This window comes from Peromyscus maniculatus, chromosome 20, assembly GCF_049852395.1.
Source record: "Peromyscus maniculatus bairdii isolate BWxNUB_F1_BW_parent chromosome 20, HU_Pman_BW_mat_3.1, whole genome shotgun sequence".
Taxonomy (NCBI): domain Eukaryota; kingdom Metazoa; phylum Chordata; class Mammalia; order Rodentia; family Cricetidae; genus Peromyscus; species Peromyscus maniculatus.
In genome coordinates, this window is record NC_134871.1 from 73390371 (window position 1) to 73417023 (window position 26653).

The 26653-nt window shown below is 49.9% G+C and overlaps 1 protein-coding gene across 3 annotated transcripts in view; it reads left to right on the plus strand.

Moving 5' to 3' along the window:
• Nucleotides 1–2641: 2641 nt before the first annotated feature.
• Nucleotides 2642–26653, plus strand: part of Pde1b (phosphodiesterase 1B) — a 28861-nt gene continuing 4849 nt past the window's right edge. Inside the window, exons 1-10 of one of the 3 annotated variants that reach the window (XM_006981790.4) lie at nucleotides 2642–2821; nucleotides 2910–3032; nucleotides 21346–21459; nucleotides 22696–22878; nucleotides 23041–23107; nucleotides 23418–23534; nucleotides 25574–25714; nucleotides 26090–26190; nucleotides 26274–26399; nucleotides 26515–26616. In XM_006981790.4, coding sequence (XP_006981852.1) covers nucleotides 2923–3032; nucleotides 21346–21459; nucleotides 22696–22878; nucleotides 23041–23107; nucleotides 23418–23534; nucleotides 25574–25714; nucleotides 26090–26190; nucleotides 26274–26399; nucleotides 26515–26616 — 1061 coding nt within the window. In that variant the 5' untranslated portion in view covers nucleotides 2642–2821; nucleotides 2910–2922. Of the gene's footprint in view, nucleotides 2822–2909; nucleotides 3033–13933; nucleotides 14061–14613; nucleotides 14918–21345; nucleotides 21460–22695; nucleotides 22879–23040; nucleotides 23108–23417; nucleotides 23535–25573; nucleotides 25715–26089; nucleotides 26191–26273; nucleotides 26400–26514; nucleotides 26617–26653 lie in introns of those variants that run through there. The other 2 variants (XM_076556988.1, XM_006981791.4) reach the window with 2 other exon arrangements.

Below are 26653 nucleotides of genomic sequence, written 5' to 3' on the forward strand. Positions count from 1 at the left end.
AGACTCAGGTGCCTGGATCAGTTAATTATTCCCTCACAAAGTTTGACTTTGAGAAGAGGCTGGCACATGGCTGGAATGTGCTCACGTTGTTGGGGGAAGAATGTTCTTCCAGCCTTCCTCCCCCTAAGGCCTCTTGCTTCTCCCAAGTATCTGTCATCAAAGGAGGTGAAGATGAGTCCCCCTCCTCAGCCCCCACACCTCAGTGAGTTGTCAGGTATTCTCCCTCCCACCTGAACAGGAACCAGGAGCTGCAGACCAGGTTGCAGATTGGGGAAGTCAGAAGTTAACTTGAGCTGAGTTTGCAGCATCGTAGAGCCTGAAGAGCAGGCTTTTCTCTTGTCACTTTGGAAAGAGAGGATTGTGGGGCTGTCCCTTTAAATAGCTTTCCCGTAGGAGGCAGATCACATCCATCCGTCACCTGCTGCCAAAGCATCACTTTTAGTCTTTATCAAACTCTGAGCTTGTTGGAAGGGATTGTGGGGCAAGGTGTGTGAGGAGGCAGACTTTCCAAGGGGCGAGAGCAAGGCAGTTCTGCAGAAGCTGAACGGAAGGGCAGTGAGGCTGGGTAGAAAGAGCCTAGGAAAGGTATGGGAAGGGAGCTGAGGTGGAAAAGACAGGGAGAGAATAACTGTTTCTTGACTCTGTGAATGGGGGCAAGTATACCATACTATTCCTGTCTCTTTAGGAGTTCATAAAGCTGCAAGTATACCACACTATTCCTGTCTCTTCAGGAGTTCATAAAGCTGGAATGTGATTGCTCTGCAGCTAGAGGGATGTGAGTGAAGCTGAACACCAGAACTTGTAACTAAAGAAAGTGAAAGCTAAAAAGTGGAAAAGGCCTTAGAAGGTTGGGAGACTCGGCTCTGACTTTGAGGCTAACTTCTGTGGGACTGTATTATTTTTTCTGGGCTTACTTTTCTTATTGAATGGAAAGGAAGGTAGACAGATTCTACAAATGACCTTTCTTTTAAAAGGGTCAGGAGTTAGGGGCCTTGGAGAGCTGGGTCTGCCATGGTGTTGACAAGAAACATTGAAAGTCCACTCTGGAACCTTCCTTCCCCTTTAACTGTTCTAGTTGAACTGCCTGTCTACGTCTGGAAACTCCTTAGTTCTAATGTAATTTCTGAGGTAGAGCTTTTTAACTCTAGTCCTAATCCACAATTAATTCTTGTGTAGTTTCCAGACAACCCCTTCTTTAGTAAATAAAGGAGACTGCTCACAAATTTTGTCAGCTGCATTGTGCAAGACTGATAGGGTCTCAGACGCTGAGGTCTCTTGGCTGTGACTGCTCCTCTGGAGAAGAGAGAAGCGTGGTGTGTGTTGAAGAGGAGATTCTTGTCACCTTTGGCTCTATCTCCAACTCTGTCATAGCCTTCCACCTCTGCACTTCCTGAGGGCTGTTCTCTGCAGGAAGAAGTCCTGACCTGAGCTGGCAGTTCCTTCACAATGGGAGCCTAGCACTCCCCTTCTGTTCCTTTCTCCCCCTTCGCCTGGGAAAAGAGCCTCGCAATAGCTTAGACTGTGTGTCTTCTTGCAATCACCTCTCTTTCCAAACTCAAATTCACATTCTGGAACCCTGGATTAGTGGCATGTTAGAAATTAAAACAAAACAAAACACCTGTTAGTTGCAGTCAGTGAATCTATTTCTATTTGTTGATTGCATGGGAGTTTCTCCAGTACCGAAGTAGGTGAGAACAAAGAAATAGAACAGGTACCAGCAAGACTCCACCGTTGGATGGAAGAGGTTTTGCCGCCACACGGTCTTGAGTTTAAATCCCATCCTCTTGTTTCACAAAATGTTTATTCAGCAGAGAGGCTGTTCTGCACTGGGCCTTCAGCCCTTAAATTTCTTCCTCTGAAGGCAGAATAAAACGAAACTAGCTGGAACTGCTGCAGGCCGAGTGAGGCGAGCTATCAGGCCTGATTTCCTGGCTGTGTGCAGTTACTGGGTATTTAAGGAAGGCATGGGGGCTGCTTGCTCTGCAGAGCTTTAAGTCCGGGAGAAATTCCCTCCAGGCAGGTGTCTGGAGGAACCGTGGGGTGGGCGACAGAGGCAGGTCGGGAAGACACCGCTGTAGGAGCTGAGGCTAGCTGTGGGATGCCAGCTTTTCTCGGAGCCGCCAGAACTTTCCCTTTCAAAGACAGGAGCCTGGGCCGGGTTGGCCTAGCTAGGTTCTGAGGCTTGTGGCTTCACTCCACCCACCTCCGGGTGCCCCAGGGAGAGATAAGAACCACGGGGAACACGCGGGCAGTTATCCATGCGTGGAAGCTTGCGACCACATGTGTGCATCCACAGAAACTCTGAATACACTCGGGAGGAACCACCCCACCATTCACACCAAGTCCTGCGGGCCGCCTGTGCGCGTTGTCGACACGCACTCCCCCCACCCCACCCCCCGCCCCCTGCTCAGGGCACACGCAGCAGTCACTCGTGCCCGGTGCCCGTGCGCGTGCTCGCCCTTGGGCGCTCCTGAGTGTGTGCGCCCCCGGCTCCCCTGCGCTCCTAGGCGAGGGGGAGGAGTGGCTGAGCCGCGCGCTAGACCAGCGGGCGGGCGGACCAAGGAAGAGGGAGGGGAGCGGAGGGAGGGGGCCCTGGCCCGCGGAGGAGGAGGGAGGCGAGGAGGCGGCTGTGGTAGCGCGCGGCGGCGGCGGAGGTAGCGGCAGCGGCGGCGGTGGCGGCGGCGGCGGCGGCGCGGAGGGCTGGAAGAGGGAGCCCAGAGCTTGGCCGGGCAGCACGAGAGGAGCAGCCGCAGGAACTGCAGCTTTGTTAGCTTGGGCCGAGTCCAGAGACACCGGCCTGGCTGGTCCACGCCAGCCGCAGGTGGGAAGGGTCTAAGATGAGGGGAGAGGGTCTCTCGGCAAGGGGTCAAAGCTGAGCAGAGGTGCTGTCTCCTCCTTCTGTTCCCTAGACAGTGGCTAAGCATGGAGCTGTCCCCCCGCAGTCCTCCAGAGATGCTGGAGTCGGATTGTCCATCACCCCTGGAGCTGAAGTCCGCCCCCAGCAAGAAGATGTGGATTAAGCTGCGGTCTCTGTGAGTTTCTGGCAAAGGAATGTGGAGAGGGGGAGCCTGGGCTCTGTGTGAGTGTGTGTGTGTGTGTGTGTGTGTGTGTGTGTGTGTGTGTGTGTGTGTGTGTGTGTGTGTGTAGGGGGGAGGTGAGCAACTGGACCCAGCAGGTAGATTCTCTGGGCACACATATTGGCAGGTGCGAGGAAACATGGCCCTGACACCCGTGTCCAGGCCACATGTGTGAAGCATCTGCAGAGGAGGCTCTTTGGCTAGAGCGGGTTTAGGAGTTGCAAAGCTTGTGCTTGTGTTTGTGGCCCTTTGGGTGACAGGGTGTCACACGCAGCAGCTCGAAGAGGCAGCACACAGTATGTGTGGTGTGACAGGGCTGCGGACAGGCAGCTTTTAGGAGGTGTCAGGCTGACTCACACATATCCATGAGCAGGTTGTGCAGATATGGGACACATTGCATGCATGTGCACCAGTGTCCATGGGTCAGAGGTGTGAAGAGTGCTTGCATACCAATGCGGATCTAGTGCAGGGCAATACTTGTGCCAACCTGTGGGTTCTATGTATCTTCTTTGGGATTGGTAGGTCTGCCTCCTGCATCCTACAGAGAGCAGGATGAGGGTGCCCTGTACTTGACAGAATCATCTGCTTTGGGGTCTGGAAATTGCATATTAATGATCCACCTGGAGTCTGGAGAAGTGACTGGAACCCTCACCTGTGAGCTAGAAGGGTGGTGGTGGAGAAGAAGATTGATTGACAGGAACAGCATAATTGGCTTAATCAAAGCCTTTTTGTTTATACAGGATCTCCCAGGATCTCCAAGCACATGTAGGCATCATTCCTTATTGTGGGACTAGAGTTAATGGAGAAGAATAAAAGAGAGGAAGGGCTCAGGCGTTCCATGAACCATTCTGAGCAAGAAAAGGAAGTTTTTATCTTGCTCCTCAAAGCAGAACAGGATTGGATCTGAGACAAGTCATTCACAGTGTTCATCTCCCGGGCAGGTGCCATTGGATAATCTCTGCAGTCTGTTGATTCTTAGTCAGAAAATAAGAGAATCTCTAAGAGATTCTCTGCAGCCCTAGGAAAGAGGTGATCGATAGGAAACAAAATGATAACCATCCCTGAACCCCATTCTTCTTCAGTTCCCTCAGCAGCAAGCATTGAGTCTTTTCTTCCTTGGTTCTGATAAAGGGAGGGAATAAAGGTAGGAGGTGGACAGATGCCCATGTCTGTTTTGTTCTTTAAATATTTCACCAGTGGTGATGAGTTGACAGCTTAGATTGAGCAGGTGAGTCTGATTTATACGCTTGCTGCTTACAGAGGCCTTAGGGAGAATGAGGCACAGTGGGCAACAAGGCTTGGAATCCAAATGTGCTCTTTCATCCCCCGCCTTCGCTGCCTCTGGCCAGTGCAATTTGCTGGATTCTATGAAGCGCAGCCTTGGAATGAGTTCTAGGATAAAGAAATAGAAAACCGAATTGAATAGATTTTTGTTGGGTGGGTCTTGATAGACAGAAAATGATGCTCTGCTAATGGTAACTAAGCTGAGGAGAGTGGCCGGTGAGGAAGTGGCTGAGAGGAAGGATGAGGCATCAGGGGCCACAGACAGAATTCCAGTGTCTCAGGATGGCACTAATGGCTGATCAGACTTGACCCTCGTTCCAGGTAGCAGGACCCTGTGGTAGAATGGATTTGCCGTTTTCATCACCTTCCACATTTTTCTATCTAAGTAAAAGTCTTTCCTGAAAATGAAAAGCTGTTTTCCTCTTTAATGTGAGAAAAGAGGACCCCAGAAGATGGTACTGAACTCTGGAGAGAAAACTGTAGAGGTAGCCTGTTTCCACAGTGCTTTAGTTGAGATGGCCTTACATGGTGGGCAAGAATCAGTGACCTCATTGATTAATTTGGTCTATGTCACTTCAGCAAGTTGGTCCTAAGGAATGCTAGCTAGCTGATTCACCCCCAGGAGTGGATTTTCAGTTTTGTTTTTCTCAAGGTAGAGAAAGATTTAAAGGTAGAGCCCAGGTTGATGGCTTTCTGGATTTGTCTTTGTCTGAATACTAAGGAGGCTTTGACAACCAGAAGAAGGAAACAAAAACAAAAACAAAAACCAACAGGATTTCAGGCTCCTTCCTTCCTTCCTCCCTCCCTCCCTCCCTCCCTCCCTCCCTCCCTCCCTCCCTCCCTCCCTCCCTCCTTCCTTCCTTCCTTCCTTCCTTTCTTCCTTCCTAGGTAGGCGTTTCCCAGCCATCTAGTCATTGTTTCTAAAGAAGCGAGAAAGGAGGAATTCCCTGAAATGGAAACAGGGCCCTCCCTCCTTCTCAGGGGTGAGGGTAAAAGAGGTCGTTTGGTCTGGAAACAGGGAGGTAGACATGACTGTCTCAGGACTAGGCACTAAGTGGAAATGAAGACAGATGGGATTTCTATCTATCTGTCTATTTATGTATCTGGTTCCCAAACCCAACAATCCTACTCCCCCTCCCTTTAAAGTTCTAATCTAGGACATCCAGACTCTTAGGGTGCTTTTGCCTATGGATACAAAGCCTCCACTAATCGAATCATGCAGGGCAGTTTCTTATTGGAAAGAACATTCAGGAATCCCATTTCCCACACTAGGACTCTGTCAAGGGTCAGCTGAGAATCTGAGACTGTATGAATTGGGCAAGTCTCTAACAGTGAGATTTTACTTCTGGCTAGCAGGGAAACTTTTCTAACTCAGGAGATTCATAAATAAAGAGGCTGAGGAAGGCAGCCTGGAAATGAGGGGCTGGTCATGTTGATTTCAGCATCTCCAGCTGAAGATGAGCGATGTGACTTGGCTGTCCCCTTTTAAGACCAGAGGGAATTGGGGACTGTGGGGGAGAGAGTCTAGATGTAGAAGTAGTTTTTAGAGTCTTTTTTGAATAAGACAAACCAAGATTGATGATTGATTGAGCTGCCTTGGCTCGTTTATTTTTTCATTCAAGAACAGTCTGGGTGCCTTGCTTGGGAAAGGTAGCATGCTAGATGTTGGAGATGCACTACTGGATGAAGTGAAAATGCTTCCTGCCCTCAAGGAGCTGTCAGTGGTGTGGAGAGGCACACCATCTTGCTACTCTTATACAGGAGGTAAAATCCTGCCACTCTGGGTTTTTGCCCAGTCTTTCTTTGGGGGTTATGCACACATGAAAACACAGATGTGAGTTCCATCTCCCAGGGCAATACAAGCCTCACTCCCATCTCTGCCCCAGTTTCTCTCAGGATTTTACATTTTACAGATAGAAATTCCTCCTGTCTGTGGGACAGTAAAGGCACAATCTTCTTTTCTTGTCTCTCCCTTGCTTTATTTTCAGGACTCCAGAGGTTCAAGGTCATAATAGCTGAGTCTAGCTAGAACAAGGACCTATTTGAGGTGATATTTGCTTATCTTTGTTTCATAGAGTCTCATGTGGTACCTTGAACAACACAGGCTCTCAAGAAATACTATTATAAGGGAATGAAGAAAGAAATTAATGTATTATGTGTGTATGAAGTCATGGAATCCAGTTCTTTCTCCAACTCTGTGGTGTATGTGTACCTCCACACAGGAGGCAGGCATGGGCAGGAAACAGAGGCAGAAGAAAGGGAGATGGTATGGTTGCTATGTTTTGAGTTACTGAATCTCAGGATAGAGCCTGGAACTGAGTGAGTTACAGAGAGGATACAAAGGCTGTGTTTTGTGTCAATGAGAGACTGAAACTGTGAGTGCCAGATATGTATATCTATAAATCTGGGTAGAGGGTGATGAATTACAGAAGCACAGCTCCATGATGGTCTCTCTCTCTCTCTCTTTTTTTTTATGGTTATGAATGGTGTGTTTGACAGTTAATATGCTGGGAAGGTATGCTCCTACCCGAATGCCTCATGTTTCTAGGCATGGATGAGATGATGTACAAGTGTATGTGAATGAACATGCTAGTAATGAGATATGGTGTATGTGTGATCTTCAGTCCTGGGGGAGATCCAGAGGGCAGCAGGAGGAATCTGAGGGACTGGACCCGGAGTCTCACTGATTGATCCTGCCATTGGTTATCATGTCGAATATGTTCTATCCAGTAATCTTGTGTGGCTCTTACCAGCATTGGAATCCTGCTGTCATTCCCCCTTCTGTGCATATAGCTGTGGAGCTGCTGTGGAGATTGCAGGATGATCTGTGGCTCCTTCCACCTCTGGCAACAGGAGCGCCAGTCCTCTCAGACCTCAGTGGGGGCTTTTTTGCTGTCTTCCCTGAACCAGCCCTGTCTCTTTCATTTCTCGCTATGGTCCAGGGAATGTCTCCTTGGTTTTTATACTGCCTTTCCCATCATCTCTCTTTCCTTCACAGCACTGTGTGAATGAGGACTGAGTGGCGTCTGGGATGTAGAGGGAGGGGAATTCTTGCAGTAAGCTGAGGAGAGACCCAGATACAGGGCAACTCAAATTCAGATAAAAGAAAGAGCTTCCCACACATCTGGTCAGAATAGGTACTGGAGGAGTCATGGAGGCTAATAATGGAAGGTCAGAGAGAATATCAGGAGGTAAGTTTGGGCTCAAATTCCCACTCTGACATTTCTGTGCCATGTGATCTTGAACTCATATGGTTTCCCAGAGTCTCTATTCTTTGGTATTGTCCATATGGAAGGGGCTTTAAATGATAGAGTCTGGAGATCTTTCAGCATGGTGGAACTTGCTTTGTGAAGGAATTAATGGAAGACTAATGACTGGATGAGAGAAAAAGATGAAGATTTGGGAGGCAGGAATACATGAATATCAAGTAAACTGGACCTCAATATTTGGGGCATGATTTAAACGAGTTTTGCTGATTACATGGGAGGGGTGAGGACATGTTTCTGACCTCAGTGGGGCTGGAAATGAGCTAAATTGTGAAAGATGTGGGTTACTGTGAAAGGAGAGCTGAAGTCTTTGTTATTTTGTCCCAATGGCTGAACTGGACAAAGATGAAACAATTGTCGTTCTGAGCAATGGTCAGTGTGAGAAGCAGCCCTCCTTCTTGGTGGGGTCCTGTGTGTGTTGGGGAACCCCCTTCTGCATTTATCATAAATTATTGGCCTGGGATAATATTGTCAGGCAGATCATATCCCGCAGCTACCTGGAACTGTGGAGAAGAGAGAACACCGAGTGAGGGGATCTTTCTCCCTCTGGGTCAGCTCTTCTTCCTTCACTGCCAGCTATGGCTTAGGGAACCTCTCCTTCTGGTTGTAATAGTCCCCTCTTCTATCATATGTTTCCTATTTCTACTTTAACTTTGCATTTCTTCTACTTCTTATTTTAGAAGTTCTCTGCAAGTCCTGTAGAACCCAGATACTATTATGCTTGCTCAGAGCCCCAGGAGGCAGGTTGGGAAGACAGAGTGGCTACATGTGAGGTTTTACTTGACATTTTTTGCCCAGAGGAAGGTGAAGGGCAATAGGCCTGGAAAGCCAGGTGGGATTCAGAGAAAAGCCTGGACCTCTCTAGACCGTTCCCCTCTCATTCCCTCCCAGACTAGAACGGAGGAAAAGAAAACCTTGAGACCAGGTGCGGCAGTGCATACCCATTATCTAAGCATTCGGGGGAGTTTAAGGCCAACTTGGGCTACATGAGACTCTGTTTCTAAAATTGAAAGACCAACTAGCCAGCTTAGCCACCACTAAACCCTTACAAGGGTCTTACTTGTCTTTGAGTCTGCAAAAGAATGGTTGAGGAAATCTCTAAGGCCTCTGCTGTCCCCTTCCTTCCCTCTGACCCTTCTTACTCTCTTCTCTTTCTCTCCTCTGCCCCCATCTTTCTTGGGTTTCCTTTCTTTCCTAGACTCATTTTCCTCCTTTTCTGTGTCCCACATTGCCCTCTTGGCCCCTGTTGCCTTCACTTATCCCCTCTTGTCTTCAGCCTCCTCCTCCTCCTCATTTCTGGCTGGGAGCCAGAGAATCTGTGGGGAGGATCCCATCATGTAGGTGTTGCTGTGGTGACTGTGGGGTGAGTTGACTGAAAGACACCCTTTGGGCCTTCTTCAGAGTCCAGCCCCACTCCCACTTCCTGCAGGACCTCTCTTCTGCCTGATCAGCAACCTCATCCTCTCAGTTCCTCCAGGGAAGAAGCCAAGTAATTGACTTTGAATCTCAAGGGGCTGGTTTTCTCAGGTATGGAAGTTGAGTAGCTATTTTCCAACTCTCTCCAGGACAGCTGCAGAGAAAGAGGCCTAAAACGAGGGCAGCAGGTGGGGTGGAGGTGAGACACTGGGGAGGCGAGAAGTAGTTAGATCCAGAGATTGTCCCCTAAGGGGGATGATAGCTGGTCCAAGAGAGCTGGGAGGGAGTTCTGGGAGGGGCTGAGATGGGATGGACAGGGAGAGGGGTTCCTGTGCAGGGGTCAGAGAAAAGTTGTTGCTACGCATTCAATGCAGGGCTCTCCAAGTGGTGTTGTTAGTCTCTCTCTCTCTCTCTCTCTCTCTCTCTCTCTCTCTCTCTCTCTCTCTCTCTCTCTCTCTGTCTCTCTCTGTCTCTGTCTCTCTCTGTCTCTGTCTGTCTCTCTGTCTCTGTCTGTCTCTCTGTCTCTGTCTGTCTCTTTCTCTCTCTCTCTGTCTCTCTCTCTCTGTCTCTCTTTGTCTCTCTCTCTCTGTCTCTCTGTCTCTCTCTCTCTCTCACACACACACACACACACACACTACCCCCCCCCCCCCCAGCTCCTGTTCTATCTACCGTTCTTATTGGTTCGGAAGAAAACATCAGGTTAGGATTCTGCTGTAATGGGGTTTGGCAGAGAGGAAGGCCAAGCTGTATCCAGGGAGGCCTGGGGATAGGGCTGAGAGAAGGGTCAGGAGTATTTTAAGGTTATTCTTGGCTGAGCTGGGCTCTCAGGTCAGTTGATTGTACAGCTGCAATGAGAAGTCAGATTTACAAATAATTAAGGTGGCTGCAGTGGGCTGAGGCTGCCAGCTGGTATTGGCATCGTTTAGGCTGGGAAAGGAGTGGGGCTTTTGGGTCAGGTGTCTGGGGAACCTTTGACTGACAGGATCCTGGGCCTCAGAAGTTTTCCCTTTCCTTCCACATTCTTAGCTTCCTGCTCCCTTGTTTATCAGTCATCCAACATCTAGCCTGGCACCTTCTCCCTAGTTCTGTCCTCTATGTCCACCTTGTTTGGAAACTCCCTTGAGCCTGGGATGAGTGAGCACACTTGCCAAGTTTCATAGCCTGGAGCATCTCTGCACCAAGCCAGAGCTTTAGGAATTCCAACCTGGAAGATGCATAACACATCTCCTCTGCTTGCCTTTGAAATGTCAACAAAGTTGGCCGTTGTTTTGATTGCTACAGAATGGATTGAGGGTAGATATGCAGGAGAACTTCCTGGGAAATTCATAGTGGTTAGATAGTGAGTGACCTTTCTCTGATAAAAAAGGAAGCTATCCTCTTCCTTTAAGACCTGGTAAATGCTGATTGGGGGAAGCAGTGAGCTAATCAGAAAGGAAGAATTCTAGAACCTGGGAATCAAGGCCCAGATACCCTGCTTCCCTAGTGCCTGCAAAGCCAGGCCCTGAATGTAAGAGCTGCACAGGGCTACAGAGGAAGCAGCCAATGCCCAGAGCTAGTTGGTAGGATGGGGTCTGTACTGCAACTAGACTGTAATCCTGCTGACCCAGCCTTATGCTGCCCCACACCTACAGTCGTCTCTTGCCAAGCTGACAGCTCTTACTCATCTTAGACTGCTTTAAGCATCTGGTCAGTTTCCTAGAAGCAAGACATCTGCTGGGATGTGGTCTATTGGACTAGTGGGGTGGTTTGTGGAGGTGGCTAATAAGCAGAACTCCACAGTGCAGGGAGAGGGATCAATGGACAAGTGAGTTGGAGAAGCATTCTTTTGAATGGGGTCCTGGCACCTCCTCTCCCATCTGCCTTCACCTTATGTTATTGCCTACCTCTCCCAATTACTCCCTTTCTCAAGGGCTGAAATCTAAGGGAGAGGTGATACATTTGTGTGCTGTACTGGGCCGGGCATTGGGACACCTGAGTTCTTATTAGTCTGATATAAGGCTTAAGCTGCTTAAATTGTATCTTTCCATGGCACAGTCTGAGCTGTGCTGGACTGTTGCTAGGAACACTCGTTAGGAATGACTTCTAGTTAGGAGACTGGGGAGCTGTTTTCATGCACAAGCAAGGGAGAAGCAGACTCCTTCACTCTGTGGCTCAGTGTTTGTCCTAGCCATCTTCTGGAGCACCTCCCAGATTTCTTTCTGTCCCTCTTTGCCTTCCAGGACCTTCTACACTTCTATTTAATTTCTTTTTGATCTTTTGGGCTTCTATCTACCTCATTAACAGCACCACCCATCAGGATGGGAAAGTGCTGACAGTATCTCTGCCCTTTCCTCGAACCCCTCCCCTGTCCAGTGCCTAGAGATTTCCCGTGGATACCATGGCTACTATATCAACCTGAGTTCTGTCATCTTCCAGAATGGCACCCCAGTTCTGCCACTTGGGGGCTATTTTTATCTCTAGAGCCACCCCCGCCACTCTACCCCGCCAGCTGCCAGAACTAGAGCTGCTCAGATAGCAATGGGAAGCAGGGATTGAGGGGAGTGTGGGGCAAAGTTCTGGCTGCTCCTGGGTGCTGCAGCTCCACGCTCTGCACAGTCCCTGCCTCTGCTTCTGCTGCCTTCCAGCTCCTGTGGACTACAGAAGAGAGAGAAGCCCTAGACACGAGGAGAGACTAGAGATTTTCCGCACATAGAAGACTGCATGAGAAAATTGGGTCCTGGGTACTAGTGGGCATCTGGGACTTTGTTTATGGAAACCTCTCAATGAATATTTGCAAAACTAACTAAAGGATTGGACTAAAGCAATAATCTCTTGCATGGATGTACCACTGTATAGTTCCCAAAGTGCTCTCATAACTATCTCATCAGGTCCTCACTAGACTTCTGGGAAGCATGTCGTATTTGCCAGATTTAAACATGGAAACTAGAACTCAGAGAGATCTGCCCATGGTCCTACACAGTGAGAAAATGAAGACAAACTCTCCTGATTTTTACTCATGTCATTTTAAAATGGGACTTAGCTGATTTTCTCCCCTCTCCCCAAGTTTCTGAGATTTTGGACCCCTGAGAACAGCTGGATAATCGCTCCCACAGCACTACTCCTGTTCCCACTCTCAGTTTATCTGACCAGACGCAACATTTGTCCCCTGTGCCAATGATTAGTCCTTGGTACAGGTGGAGAAAGTTGAGTGTGGGAGGACAGGGAGGCCAAGCCTGTGCTTGGGCTTTTTCTACCTCTAATTTTAAGGGTTAATGAAAGTAGAAATGGTCATTGTAACAGGGGCGGAAGAGACCTTAGAAGAGGGGAGGGGAAGAGTGAGCAAGGGAATAAATGTGACAGGAAAGCAAGTGGGGAGATGATTTGGAGGGGAGAGGACCCAGCAAAAAGGGGTCATGGAGGATGGGAGAGGGCAGTGGAGGAGAGGGGTGAATAAGAACAAAGCATAAAGCCAGGTGTGGAGGCACACACCTTTAATTCCAGCACTTGGATGGCAAAGGAAGGTGGTCTTTGTGAGTTCAAGGCCAGCCAGGCCTACATCATGAGTTCTAGGGCTATGGAGAAAGACCCTGTCTCAAACAAACAAACAAACAAACAAACAAACAAACAAACAAAACAACAATAAAGTCTAAAAAAAAAACTCGAACAGCAACAAAAACCACAACAGCAAAAATCCCAAGCAAGCAAAAATGACATATAAATATGGAAGTGCCATAATGAAACCTCTAACTTTTTATGTTAACATAATAACATAAAATGACACAATTTATTAACATATACTAATAAAAATAAATTATCATATTTAAGGGCTGAAGAGAAATTTGATACTGGACTTCTTGTGGGGTCTACGCATCTCTGTCCTTCCTCCTAGCCAGGTGACTTAGCTCTGTCAGAGGTAGAGTACAAGGTCTGGATGAGTTCCCAGGAAAGGGACGATGGTTGCCCCTAAATCTCTCTTTACTAGCGTCTATTTATAATCACAGGCTGGACTAGGTGACACAGCACATGGTATGGGGTGAGCAGCCATTTGTGTGCTACCTTTGGTGCTGCGGGCAAGAGAGTAGGATGACAAGATATCCTCTCCAGTTTAAATTAATGTTTACCTCTCAGTGGGAGAGTTGAGATTAGCAGAGCAGGGCAGGACGGGAAGCTGGCACAGCTTGGAGGATGCTGCTGTTTGGGGCTGAATGCAGCTGGCTGTCATCCCCCCCCTCCCGCCATCCTTCGGAGTCAGCAGGAGCAAAACAAGCCAAAGCTTGGCCGGAGACCGTGATGCTGGGTCTAGCACTTTCTTTCTGAAAGTGCTAAGCATCTGGTGGCCATGGAAGGGAGGGTGAAGGCAGCGGGGCACAGAGAGTGGTCCCCCTGCCTCACAGCAACCCCTCTTGGCTACCAGTCCTCTAGAGAGCAACCCGTGGGTCTTTATCCTCTACCACTCATCTGCAGTCGAAGCCCACTTCCACTTGTCAGAGAGCTCCGCTGCTGAGAAACAGCAGGTCCCTAAACTTCATTTGTTTATACTCCTTTAAGGCCTTGGCACAGTACTGGTATTTTAATTTCTCGGCTTCTGAGCGGTAAGGAAGGAGGGAAAAGACTTCCCGTCATAAAACCAGAGCTCTGGGTTTGCTTCTTTCTTTTTCCCTTTTTTTGGCCATGCTCATCCCTGCGAGCCCTTTCCCCCAATCCACGCCTAATGCGGGACCCTAGATTTGAGGATACTTTTGGCTTTAACACTCCCAACTCCTCCTAAGCTCCGCCTTAGCCCCAGTAGACCAATCGTGGCCCCAATGCACTTGTATTGGTGATGTCATCTTGTAGCCAATCGGGAAGCTGCTGGGGCTGTGTGCGCAGTACACTTGGGTTGCGGAGGCTAGGCTTTTTTTCCTGGAGGGCGAAGTCACGGAGATGGAAGAGCAGTCTTGGTCCCTAAGCTCTCCGGGAGCCCCATTTTGGCCCTCCTGTGCTCTGTCGTCACTCCTCTTCTCCTGAGCTGTGTTGTCCTCACTCTGGTTTATTCACGGTACCCCCAGTCTCTGCATGTAAATCAGGAGTAATTTGGCTAGCATCGGTTTTTGTGTGTCTGTTTGTTCTTTGTTTATTTCTGGTTGTTGTTTTCTGCCAGGCCCCGCCCATCACCCCACATTCTCTTTCTTTGAACAAGTTCCCCAACAACAAACTTTTCATTCACTGTGGAGTGGGGAGCACTTCCCTGCTTGTGAGCGTCTCTAGTTTCTGCAAGCCCCTTCCCAACTGCTACTCACTCTCTGGGGAGCTCATTCTCCTGCCTTGTGAATTCTCTCAGGTGGGCCAAGGCTCCTGGGAGAAAGGCCCTAGGAGAAGCCCAGATTTGCAGGAGATGGATCTGCTTAGCCCCTCTGGGCTCTGGCTGAGCCTCTTCCACTCCTACCATAGACTTCTCCGTGACAGATTCAGGATGGTTCCCGTCCCTGCCTCCGGACACTGCCTGCTAATCCCTATTTCCCAAAGAGGAGCCCCACCTCCTCAGAGCAAGGGGCTGGCCTGTGCTATTTCTGGCCTTTCTGGGACTCTTCTGACAGCAGATTCTTGTTTTCAGTCTGATTCAGATGTGAAACTTTTCCCGCGGCCTCTCACCCAGTTCCTGTGGGCTAGGTCTCTGCCTCATCATCTCTCTAGCCAGGCCCTTCCAGTTCCCTGTCCAAAAAGTGCTCTCTGGTCAGTTGCTTAGTTCTGCTGGAACCTGGAAGAGGAAGTTAGGGGGTTCAAGAAGGAGTTGTTCCCCAGTAGGGGCCCTTGGGCCCTGGGGTTGGCTTTTTGATATTTTGAGTAGAGAACTTTGATTTCCATGGCAAACCCTGTTCCTGTCCAGAGGAGTCATCTCCAGGGGCCCATCCTTAGGTAAGTGCCAGGGAGAGGGGAGGAGAAAGGAGGCAGAAAGAGAGTGGAGTAGAAGACAGGAGATGGGAGGCAGGTAGAGAAAGAGGAGAGGCCAGGAGGAAGGGCAGCAGGAGGAGCAGGACCAAGATGGAGAGGGGAGGTCAGAGGAGGGGGGCAGAGAGAGAGGGGAGGCCAGGAAGAGAGGGGAGGCCAGGGGAGAGGGGAGGCCAGGGGAGAGGAGAGGCCAGGGGAGAGGGGAGACCAGGAAGAGAGGAGAGGCCAGGAGAGAGGAGAGGCCAGGAAGAGAGGGGAGGCCAGGGGAGAGGGGAGGCCAGGGGAGAGGGGAGGCCAGGGGAGAGGGGAAGCCAGGGGAGAGGGGAGGCCAGGGGAGAGGGGAGGCCAGGGGAGAGGGGAAGCCAGGGGAGAGGGGAGGCCAGGAGAGAGGGGAGGCCAGGAAGAGAAGAGAGGCCAGGGGAGAGGGGAGGCCAGGGGAGAGGGGAGGCCAGGAAGAGAGGGGAGGCCAGGAAGAGAGGGGAGGCCAGGAAGAGAGGGGAGGCCAGGGGAGAGGGGGAGGCCAGGGGAGAGGGGGGAGGCCAGGAAGAGAGGGGAGGCCAGGGGAGAGGGGAGGCCAGGGGAGAGGGGAGGCCAGGAAGAGAGGAGAGGCCAGGAAGAGAGGGGAGGCCAGGAAGAGAGGGGAGGCCAGGAAGAGAGGGGAGGCCAGGAAGAGAGGGGAGGCCAGGAAGAGAGGGGAGGCCAGGGGAGAGGGGAGGCCGGGGAGAGGGTGAGGCCAGGGGAGAGGGGAGGCCAGGGGAGAGGGGAGGCCGGGGAGAGGGGAGACCAGGGGAGAGGGGAGGCCAGGGGAGAGGGGAGGCCAGGGGAGAGGGGAGGCCAGGAAGAGAGGGAGGCCAGGGGAGAGGGGAGAGGCCAGGAAGAGAGGGGAGAGGCCAGGGGAGAGGGGAGGCCAGGAAGAGAGGGGAGAGGCCAGGGGAGAGGGGAGGCCAGGAAGAGAGGGGAGGCCAGGGGAGAGGGGAGAGGCCAGGAGAGAGGGGAGGCCAGGGGAGAGGGGAGAGGCCAGGGGAGAGGGGGGGAGGCCAGGAAGAGAGGGGAGGCCAGGAAGAGAGGGGAGGCCAGGGGAGAGGGGAAGCCAGGGGAGAGGGGAGGAGAGGGGTGGTTGCTTGTGAACTCTTCTATTTCCATTTCTTTTTGCTGTTTATCACTTCTGCTTGACTATGACAGGTGTCTTCACAGGTTTCTCCTCTCTCTCCCTTTCCTGATCCCTGGTATCCTTAAGACCTCACATGCCTGCATCCCCTACAGCCCCCATCTCTCTCTTCCCTCACTCTGTAGCCCAGACTGGCCTTGAACTCATGACATTCTTCCTGTTTCTGCTTCCTAAGTGCTGAGATCACAGGTATGAGCTACCATACCAGGCCCACCCTTTCTTTCTTTCTTTCTTTCTTTCTTTCTTTCTTTCTTTCTTTCTTTCTTTCTTTCTTTCTTTCTTTCTTTCTTTCCTTCCTTCCTTCCTTCCTTCCTTCCTTCCTTCCTTCCTTCTTTTTCTTTCCTCCCTCCCTCCCTCCCTCCCTCCCTCCCTCCCTCCCTCCCTCCCTCCTTCCCTCCCTCCCTCTCTCCCTCTCTCTTCCCTAGTGCTGGAGGGGGCACAGGTCCTTGTACATGTTAGGTAAGAGCTTTGCCACTGAGTTCTTTGCTAGCCCTTTCTTTGTCTTCTTCTCTCAGCCCCCTGGGTTGAAGCAGTCTTTTTCTAAGCCCCCTACCTACAAAGATCTTTGTGGCAGTCTTGGTACTGGAATAGTGGCAGGCAACTTTGGAAATACTCAGATTGCCTGTCACATTGTGATCCATAGAAATGGATTGGGGTCTTCTGTGTGTTAGGATTATTGTTGCCAGAGTCTTCCATTCCAACTAGAGCCAGGGGAGACTGGGGCCTGCCAAGGGTCCAGATCAGAGGGCACTGAAAGTGAAGGAGGAAATGTGATGGTGAAGTGGGTATGGATGGGGTGTAAGGAATTCTGGGAAACTGCAGTCTTCCTGGAGACTTGTTTTGTTTTCCAGGGAGGGGCCAGGTTCTCTGAGGTCTAAAACAGGGCTGGACTAGAAGTGATGTGGGTGGAGAAAAGGACTTTCTGCAGCTAGTGAGGGATGGGGGTCTTTCCTCTGAAGGACTTTGAGATAAAGGAGGCCTTGCTGTCTAGCATATGGTGTGTGCGCACACGTGTACCCACATGTGTATTTGACTTTAGGAGGATACAGTTCAGCACCTGGATCCTCTCAGCTGCCTGAGTCCAGCTCCTCTTCTTGGATTTCTTATTTGTCAAATTTACTCGTTAATCTCCCCCCGCCCCCACGCCTCTTTCTGGTGCTTTGATCATGTTTTGTTCAGACTCCTACAGAAGCTCTTTGTGTGTTCCTGGTTGAAATCTAGCAGCCAGAGAAGGGGAATGTAAATGGTTCAAAGTCAACCTATAGCTTCACTCCTGTCCCAGGGCTCACCAGTAATCTTTCAGAAGCCTGTCTGGGAAGTGTCCTTTGTAAGTTCTGGCAGGTGGCCTTCCATTTGATTGGTCTTCCTACACCTCTAGTTGATGACCTTTCTTTTCCCCCTTGAGACTGGGTTTCTCTGACTGTCTTGGAACTCACTCTGCAGACCAGGCATTCCTTGAACTTAGAGATCAGTCTGCCTCTCGAGTGCTGGGATTAATGGCATGTGCCACCACCGCCCAGATTAGTTGATGAACTTTTATTGAGCACATACGGTGTGCTCTGAGTATGGAGACCAAGGTAAACCAGGCACTGTTTGTGCCACACTGACAATTGCCATGTCCTGTGAATTCACTGACGGGTCCAGACAGCAGAACACTTAAGGTGGACATGGCTGAGGCTCTGGTGCAATGCCCTATGTCTCTCAACAAGCTAATTACACTGTCAGACTTGTGCTGTCATCATACCATCCAAGTGTAGGGACATAGGTAGGTCTCCTTCACTTTAGTGTGAGTTGTGGGCTTTGCCAACCTGAGACTGACAAGTCCTTTGACCTTGGGTAAAAGACACTTTCTTCTTTCCTAACATGCCTGTAAGAATCAAATGAGGTTTTAAACTGTATAGGAGAGACGCTAGTCACTAACGTTTTCTGTCATCTCCTGCATGTAAACTGTATTTCTTCTCCTAGACTAAGACTGAACAGGAAGGTGCTTGCTGGGTTTGAAGGACTGTTGTTGGGGCAGAGTGGGAGCCAGTGAAACTGTCAGTTGATTCCTGTCCAGGTTATATTTATGGGGATCTCTAGCCCGTGCCAGGCTTGTTGCACATTTATTTCCTTTAGTTCTCTTAATATCATTGTGTGACTGCTTTACCACTTCTCAGCTGAAGAAATTGAGGCTCTAGAGTAAAAAGCTGAGTGCTTAAGAATCACTTAGGGTATTCATTAAAAACCTGTGGCTCTGGGCCAGGGAGGTGACTCAGGGAGTAAAGAGCTTTGGAGTGAGCCTGTTGACCCTGAGTTCAGTCCTCAGAATTCACGTGAAAGCCAAAGGGGAAAATGGACTACACAAAGTTGTCCTCCAACCTCTACAAGGGTCATGGCACACCTGCATCCACACACATTCAACACACACACACACACACACACACACACACACACACACACATTCAACACACACACACATACACACACACATTCAACACACATACAAACACACACACACATTCAACACACACACACATTCAGCACACACACACATTCAACACACACACAAACACACAGGAGTAATAAATTTTAAAAATGCATGCCTTCCTCTGGTCCCACAAATGTGCAGTGAAGTTTGGAGTCTACATTTTGATTTAAGGTGATGCTGGTATCATAAATAACGTCTCCAGACGTTTATTTATTTATTTTGAAGAGGGTAGGGTTGAGACAGGGTTTCTCTGTGTTAGCCCTGGCTGTCCTGGAACTCATTCTGTAGACCAGGCTTGATTTGAACTTAGAAATCCTCTGCCTCCCGAGTGCTAGGATTAAAGGCAAGTGCTACTACTGCCTGGCTTAGACTGCTTTTAAAAAATATTTTATTTTTATGTGTATTTATTTATTTTTGTGCATGGCATATATACTACCTGTGTGTAGGTGCCTGTGGAGGCCAGCAGAGGATGTTGAATCCTTGGAGAAACAAGAGTGTTAGGAACTGAACTCAGGTCCTTGGGAGAGTAGCAAGCACTCAGCCACTAAGCCATCTCCCCAGTCCCTCTGGGCCACATTTTAATTTTATTTTATCTCCAGGTCACATTTTAATACATACTGATTAAGAATTAGGGGCTGGAGAGTTGGCTCAGTGGTTAAGAGCACTTGTTGCTCTTGGAAAGGACCTTAGTTTGATTCCCAGCATCCACATGGAGGCTCCCCAACTCCTCCGGCACCAGGCATGCCTGTGGTACACAGACATACATACAGGCAAGACACACACACACACACACACACACACACACACACACACACACACACAGAATTAGTGACTTGCCCGAGGGCACATTGCAGGAAGTGAACTTTGAACCTGGAATTCCAGCCTCAAAGACTATACAGTGTGGTAAACCATTCCAAGGAGTGGGGTTTGTGCATTGGAAATGCGGTTTGCAATCCTTTCCCAGCTGCATTGTTAGCAGTTATGCAAATAAATGCAAATAAGAAGCCGTGGGTGTGGCTGTTCACTTGGGAGCCAGCACTGGTTTTCCTCTGGCTTGGTTGGGAAAGACAGTGGTGGGCATTGATTACTGGGAACACTGCTTTTGGTTGAAAGGGGTCTGAGTGAAGTAATAGATTAGGGTAAGGGTGGGAATATGAGGAGAGGTGAACCACAGGCAGTAGGAGAGGCCTTTCTTTCTGTGTGTGTGTGTGTGTGTGTGTGTGTGTGTGTGTGTGTGCGCGCGCGCGCGCGCGCGCGCCTGTTCCAAAGCCTCCAGTAGCAGGGCCTAAGTAGAGAGGGAAGCCCTGTTTGGGCCAAAAGGCAGAGTGCACCTTTTGTTCTGTGATATTCTGGCAGATCCTGGCTGGTGGCTTTTTCTTGCTTATTTGGCTGGGAAAGTCTTCCAAGATGTCTAGTCCCTTTCTGTTCATTTTTCCCTTGTGAAGCAGGAGTGGGCTGAGTTTTCCTAAACCCACCCTCCTTGTCTGACAGTGTGGCCTGGGTGATGAGGTAGGCAAGAGTCCACTCTGGAGGCACAGGGCTCCTCCCTCTAGCTCCCCACCCCCAGACTGGCCCCTTTCCCTTCTGCCCCATTTACTCTCAGACATGTAGGCCAGGACTGCTGGACTCTGAGGTGAGACTTGGCTGGTGATACTTCCTGGGGCTGGCTATTTTCAGCACCCCTATTCCAAAGCTGCTGAGACCCCAGGATTCTATAGCCGATTCTGTTCAGGAATGCCATGCCATTGTTTTCCCTCCCCCAGCATCCCTGGGAATTGATGCTAATTTCAGCCTCTGGTCCCTGACTCATTCTCTTCTCCTCCCTGACTCACAGGGTGACCTTGGGTTTCTGAAGCCCCTCTCAGTGTGGAATTGTCCTAGCTACTGTCTCATCCCACCTGGGCAGGAGAGCCTGGTGATGGGTGGGGGTGGGGGGTGGGATGTGTTGGGAGGGTGGTGAGTTGCTTTCTTCAAAATCATTGTCTAGAGCCAGAGAGTTTCATTTGGGAACTCTGAGCTGCTTTTGCCAGACTTCCAAGAAACCTCTCAGTTAATCAGTGACACCCCTCCCCCTGCCCCCGAATCCAACACTGCAAAGCATGAAGGGACTGTCCCCCTTGGGGAAGGCATCAGATGAGTGAGAGCCTGGCTTCACCCCACCATTTCACCAGGGTGGAACTTCAGCTGGGCCAGAGACAGGACATGGCACAGTGACTCTGCCAGAGGTTATCTGTGGCATGAGCCCGGGCAGCCAGGGGTTAACTTGCTTTGTCCTGGTTGATGGATTCTGGAATCATAATCCATTAGCTCTGCCTGCGTGGAGTGAGGCCAGGCAAAAGCATTCAGATTGGTCTTTGTTCTGTGCCTTTGCTGTCCTTGCCAGGGTCAAGGGGCTGTAGACCTGCTCCTCCTCCCCATCTTGACCAAGACAATGAAAGGATCCTGGGGATTGTTTTGATTGGTGTTGATCCCAAAGCCCTCTCTCATGGGGAAATATTGAGACTGTGAAATAAATCATCCCCAGAAACATCACTCCTGGGGCTGCTACCTGCCTAGGCTAAAACTGTGGGGATATATAAAGTTACTACAGGCAGAAGCCATAGCCTGGTATGAAAAACACTGACTTCTGTTATCATTAGTGTTAGAATTATTAACAACTCAGAAGACTGAAGGTGTTTTTGCAAAGTGCTCCCTGTTGGGGAACCCCCTGACTGGGCTCTAGTATCTAAACAGGACGTCTGTATTCATACCCTGCAGGCTGCGTTACATGGTGAAGCAGTTGGAGAATGGGGAGGTTAACATTGAGGAGCTGAAGAAAAACTTGGAATACACAGCTTCCCTGCTGGAGGCTGTCTACATCGATGAGACACGGTGAGAGAGGCCTGCAGACAGAGAAGATGTCAGATAGGCAGAGCTGGAGAGAGGACTGTGACAGGGACAAAGAGAGGGTGGGGCAGAGATACAGAGGCTGTGAGATGCAGAGACAGGGACAGACTGCCTGGAGAGGTAGAGCTCAGTGCTTACCTCACATTCCTGGCACTCTGGTCTGATCCCCAGTGCTGGAAAAGACAAAAGGAAAAAGTACTGGCTTCAGGGATGCAAGGGACCCTAGAAACCATCCAGTCCTGACCTACATGGACCACATCTCTAGACCTGTGTTGGCCGGGGAGGGATGACTCTGATTCCATTTGGCTACTGAGTACATGTAGTGTGCAAGGATGAACTGAAATGTATCTGTAAATTATATCCTGGCTTCTAGAGATAGAAACCCGCCCCCACAAGATATGTCATCACTCATTGTATGTTGATTTATTTTGAAATAATATTTTGGAGGAATTAGCATAAATAAAATGTACCACTAAACGTACCAGTTTTGAAACCATTCTTTTTCTTTAATTTTAAAAAGATTTATTTATGTTAATTTTACTTGTATGTGCCTGTGTATATGTATGTATGTATACTACATGAATGCCCATGCCAACATGGAGGCCAGAGAGGGTGTGGGGAACTGGAGTTACAGGCGGTTTCAACTGCCTAATGTGGGTTCTAGGATCTGAACCCTGGTTCTCTGCAAGAATAGCAAGTGTTCTCAACCACTGAGTCATCTCTCAAGCCCCTGACCAGTTTCTTCTTACCATTTTAGTGTAGCTACTAGAAAAGTTAAATTTTCTTTTTTGTTTTTGTTTTTGTTTGTTTGAACCAAGGGCTCATATAATCCAGGTTGGCCTTGAACTTGCCATCTTAAGTAAGCTAAGGCTGGCCTTGAACCCTGGTCCTCCTGCTCTACCACACCTGGAAAAAAATTAAATTTCATATGTGAACCTTATAGTTCATTTCTGGTGAACTGTGCTGCCCTGCAGAATCCCTGGAAGGTTGTGTTTCACTGTCTGCTAAATCGTGTCTATCGTGACCTCACTACCTCACACAGTGAGCTCTTTCACTAACTGGAGATGTTCCGTAGGAAGACAGACACTAAGAGCGGTAGTAAAAGAAAGGGCAGGTGAGGGTTGAGGGGGAGAGTCACTAAGCGGGTATGGCTGGATGCAGGGTTTCTAGGTATGGAAGCACTTGCTTTCTTTCCTCTGTGACTTTCCTCCTGGTCCCCAGGCAAATTCTGGATACTGAGGACGAGCTTCGGGAGCTTCGGTCAGATGCTGTGCCTTCGGAGGTGCGGGACTGGCTGGCCTCCACCTTCACCCAGCAGACCCGAGCCAAAGGTCGCAGGGCAGAAGAGAAGCCCAAGTTCCGAAGCATTGTGCATGCTGTGCAGGCGGGGATCTTCGTGGAGCGGTGAGGTTTGCCCATACTCAGTCTCCCCTGCCTCTCTTGTGCCTCTGTCCCAGCAGCCTGACCTTTCATGACCCTACTCACCCTGACCTATCTCCACAGCCCCAGTTGTCTACATCTCTGCTCCTCAGACCGTATACTTGATTTTTCTATGTTCTTTCTTAGGATGTTCCGGAGAACGTATACTGCTGTGGGCCCCACGTATTCTACTGCAGTCCACAACTGTCTCAAGGTGACCCCTGGGTTTTTGGGAAAGAGGAGAAGGTTAGGGGTTGGAATAGCCATTGGGACTTCTAGATTCTGTTTGTGCTGTGATTTTTACTTCCCTTTTAAGTACTATTTCCATGTTCTTCTGAACCATTTTCGCCCACTTGTCTTCTTGTCTCTCTGGTTCTGAGAGACACCTGGGATAAAAGAAACCCACATAACCACCTTTGCTTTCTTGGTTCATTGGGAAGTATGCCTACAAGTCCAGCTGATCTTGCCATAGCAGGGGAGCTCTAGAGGGGAGCTTTCCTGCCTAGTCTGTTGTTTCTCCACAGAACCTGGACCTCTGGTGCTTTGATGTCTTTTCCTTGAACCGGGCAGCAGATGACCATGCTCTGAGGACCATTGTTTTCGAGTTGCTGACTCGGCATAGTCTCATCAGCCGCTTCAAGGTTGGGCACCATCCCCCACCTCTAGGCTGGACCCTCCACTCCTCTCTGTGCTGTCCTAAAAGATTCCCGAATCTCGCCCCAGTGTCACGGATGACACCATGCTCACGTCATTCTTGCCTCTCTTGAAACTGCTGTAATCCAGCCTCTCCCTTCACTCACTGCTTCCTGAGGGCACAGGTCTGCCATCCTTTGGGATTTGAGTCTCTCCATTTGTTCCCTGGGGGAGGCGAGGGGCCAATGTGCAAATTTGACTGTTCTGTCTCCAGCTCTGGGGATTTTCTGAAGGAAATCTGCTGGGGATTTTCTGAAGGGGACTAGCTCTGGGAAGAGCTGAGAAGGGCTGTGTGCTTGGCAGAGGAAGGCGATCTAGATAGAAGGCTGCTCTAGATCCTTCATCTGGAGGGAACAGCGCTGGGAAGGAACTGGGCCAGGAAAAACCACTTCAGAACCCAGGGTTGACAAGAGACTTTGGGGTGACACCAGGGGTGTCAGATATTGAAGGTGAAGTGGCTGGTCTTGAAGGGCCTAGGCTAAGTAGTACAGGGTGTGTGTGTGTGTGTGTGTGTGTGTGTGTGTCCTCCTGTCTTACCTCACTGGAATACTGTCCATGCAGCCTCTCCCTGACCCTTGACTCTTTCTTCCTCTTCTGACACCTCTTAAGAACTGTCATGGTAGCCATGAGCTGCTCACCTGGGTTCTCCTCCAGACCGTCATGAGGCCTGGCCTCCTGAACTTTTCTTGCCACTTCCAGGCCCTTCTCAGGCCAAGAATAGCAGGCCCCTTTCCTAGCTCCTGTTTCACTAGGTCATTGTGATGAACTTCAGACACCAGCTTCTCCCAAACTCCCTCCCTATGTGGGTGGATGAGGTTGAGGGGCCCCCAAGAGCAGCTGTACTAGGTTGGCTTTAGCTAGCCTGCTTGACGGCTTCACAGTTAGAGAAAGGGATGTCCACTGGGTCCTGGTCAGGCTTCTTTCCCAAGCTCCCTGGTCTCTTCCCTCCCTGATCCCTCCTTTCTCTTCCCTTCCCTTTAGGGACACCATGGCAACGCAAAAGCAAGGGCAGTTGTCATGGAAACAGTCCTTTAAAATTCCCTGAATTTGGGGCACAGCCCTCCAGGGGTAGGGGTGGGAGATGCTAGGGTCTGAGAAGTGACATGTCTTCTGTGTCCATTGTCATTCTGAAGCTCATCTGCAGAAGCCTCCCCAAGTCCTGAGCCCTGGATCCCTTCCTGGCCTCAGGTGAAGATACTAGCCTTGGCCTCTAGGAGCCTTGAGCTCTTGAAGGAGGCAAAGATACCCCAGGGGCATCTGTAGTCAGAGATAGAATTGAGAGTGGCTCTATCCATGAGACAGTGGCTCTTGGGGTGTGTGTGTATGTGTGTAAATATTGTGGGCCTGGTGGGCTGCTCATTGGCATATGTGGAGTGGAGGTGGTCAAGGAAGGCTTCTCAGAGCAGCAGGTGCTCCACATCTGCTTCGAGGGTGCTCTGCAGCTCACCTTATTCTTCCTTTGCTTCTGAGCCTTCTCTATGGTATTGGATTAGGGGATGGTGCAGGTAGTTGGAAGGTAGGAGGGAGGCTTTTTTTCCTTCTCTTAGAAATCTCCAGGGAAATAATAATAATTATAGATATTCTTTAGAGAGTACTTACTAAATGCCTTGTACTTTTTTCATTAAATCCCAGGTAGGTGGTATTATCTTTATTTTGCAAGTAGGGAGGCATGTGGATTACCCAAGGTCACACAGGCTGCAGGTGGTAGATCCTGAATCTGAGCCCTATTCTCTTGGGATCAGAGCCTGTAATAGTTCTCTGGGCCATACCCAATTCTTTTTGGAGAGGGTAGGTGGGTGAAGTGGGGTTGAGAAGCTCTCCTTGTGTAGCTCACCTTGGCCTGGAGCTTGCAAACCTTCTTGCCTTAGCCAAGTGCTGAGATTACAGGGGGCATCATTACACCTGACTACCTTGTAAAGAATGCTGGGATTGCCCATCTTATCACTCCTGTAGATCCTTGATGTCTCCATTCTTCCCACTCCTGCAGATTCCCACTGTGTTTCTGATGAGTTTCCTGGAGGCCTTGGAGACAGGCTATGGGAAATATAAGAACCCTTACCACAACCAGATCCACGCAGCTGATGTTACCCAGACAGTCCACTGCTTCCTGCTCCGCACAGGCATGGTGGTAGGTGCCTAGTCATGCTCCTGCTGTTCAGATCCTGTGGATCCAGAACTAGGAAGTCTTGGCTGCTCTCTCAGTGCCCTTTTCCTAATCCTGCTTCCTGCTTCCTTGGTGTCCCAATAGCTTCAGAGTCAAATTGCATTAACTTCATCCAGAGAATTCCCAGGTGTACCAATACTTCTTGGGCACTGTTGGGGACACATGATGGGGTGTAGTGGGCATATGACTGATGAGGACAGAGGAAGGCCTCTGGTCATTCTGAGAGCTGAAACATATGGCTAGCTTTGATGATAGATGGAGTGCTGTAGTTGTGAGGAAGGTGTCTGGGCAGTGACTGGCAGAGGGCTAGTCCAAGTTCATCCTCTTCCTCTTCCCTAGCACTGCCTGTCAGAGATTGAGGTCTTGGCCATCATCTTTGCTGCAGCCATCCATGACTATGAGCACACAGGCACAACCAACAGCTTCCACATCCAGACCAAGTGAGCAATGGGGCATGGTGGGGGCAGGAGGGGCCAAGGTTGCCAGCTTTATAGGGGGTTGGGCATGACATACAGCTTTACAGGTCAGAATGTGCCATCCTATACAACGATCGCTCGGTGCTGGAGAATCACCACATCAGCTCTGTTTTTCGAATGATGCAGGACGATGAGATGAACATTTTTATCAATCTCACCAAGGATGAGTTTGTGTGAGCAGAGCCAGCATATGGCATCCCTGACACCCTTATCCCAGCCTTCTTCCCCATATCCTTTAGTCCTGCCTAGTGCTGAGAGGACCAGTCCCTTCTCTCTCTGTCCACTTAGAGAACTTCGGGCCTTGGTTATTGAGATGGTGTTGGCCACAGACATGTCCTGCCATTTCCAGCAAGTGAAGTCCATGAAGACAGCCCTGCAGCAGCTGGAAAGGTAGCACATGGAAGGGTATAGGTAGGGACAGGCCAGA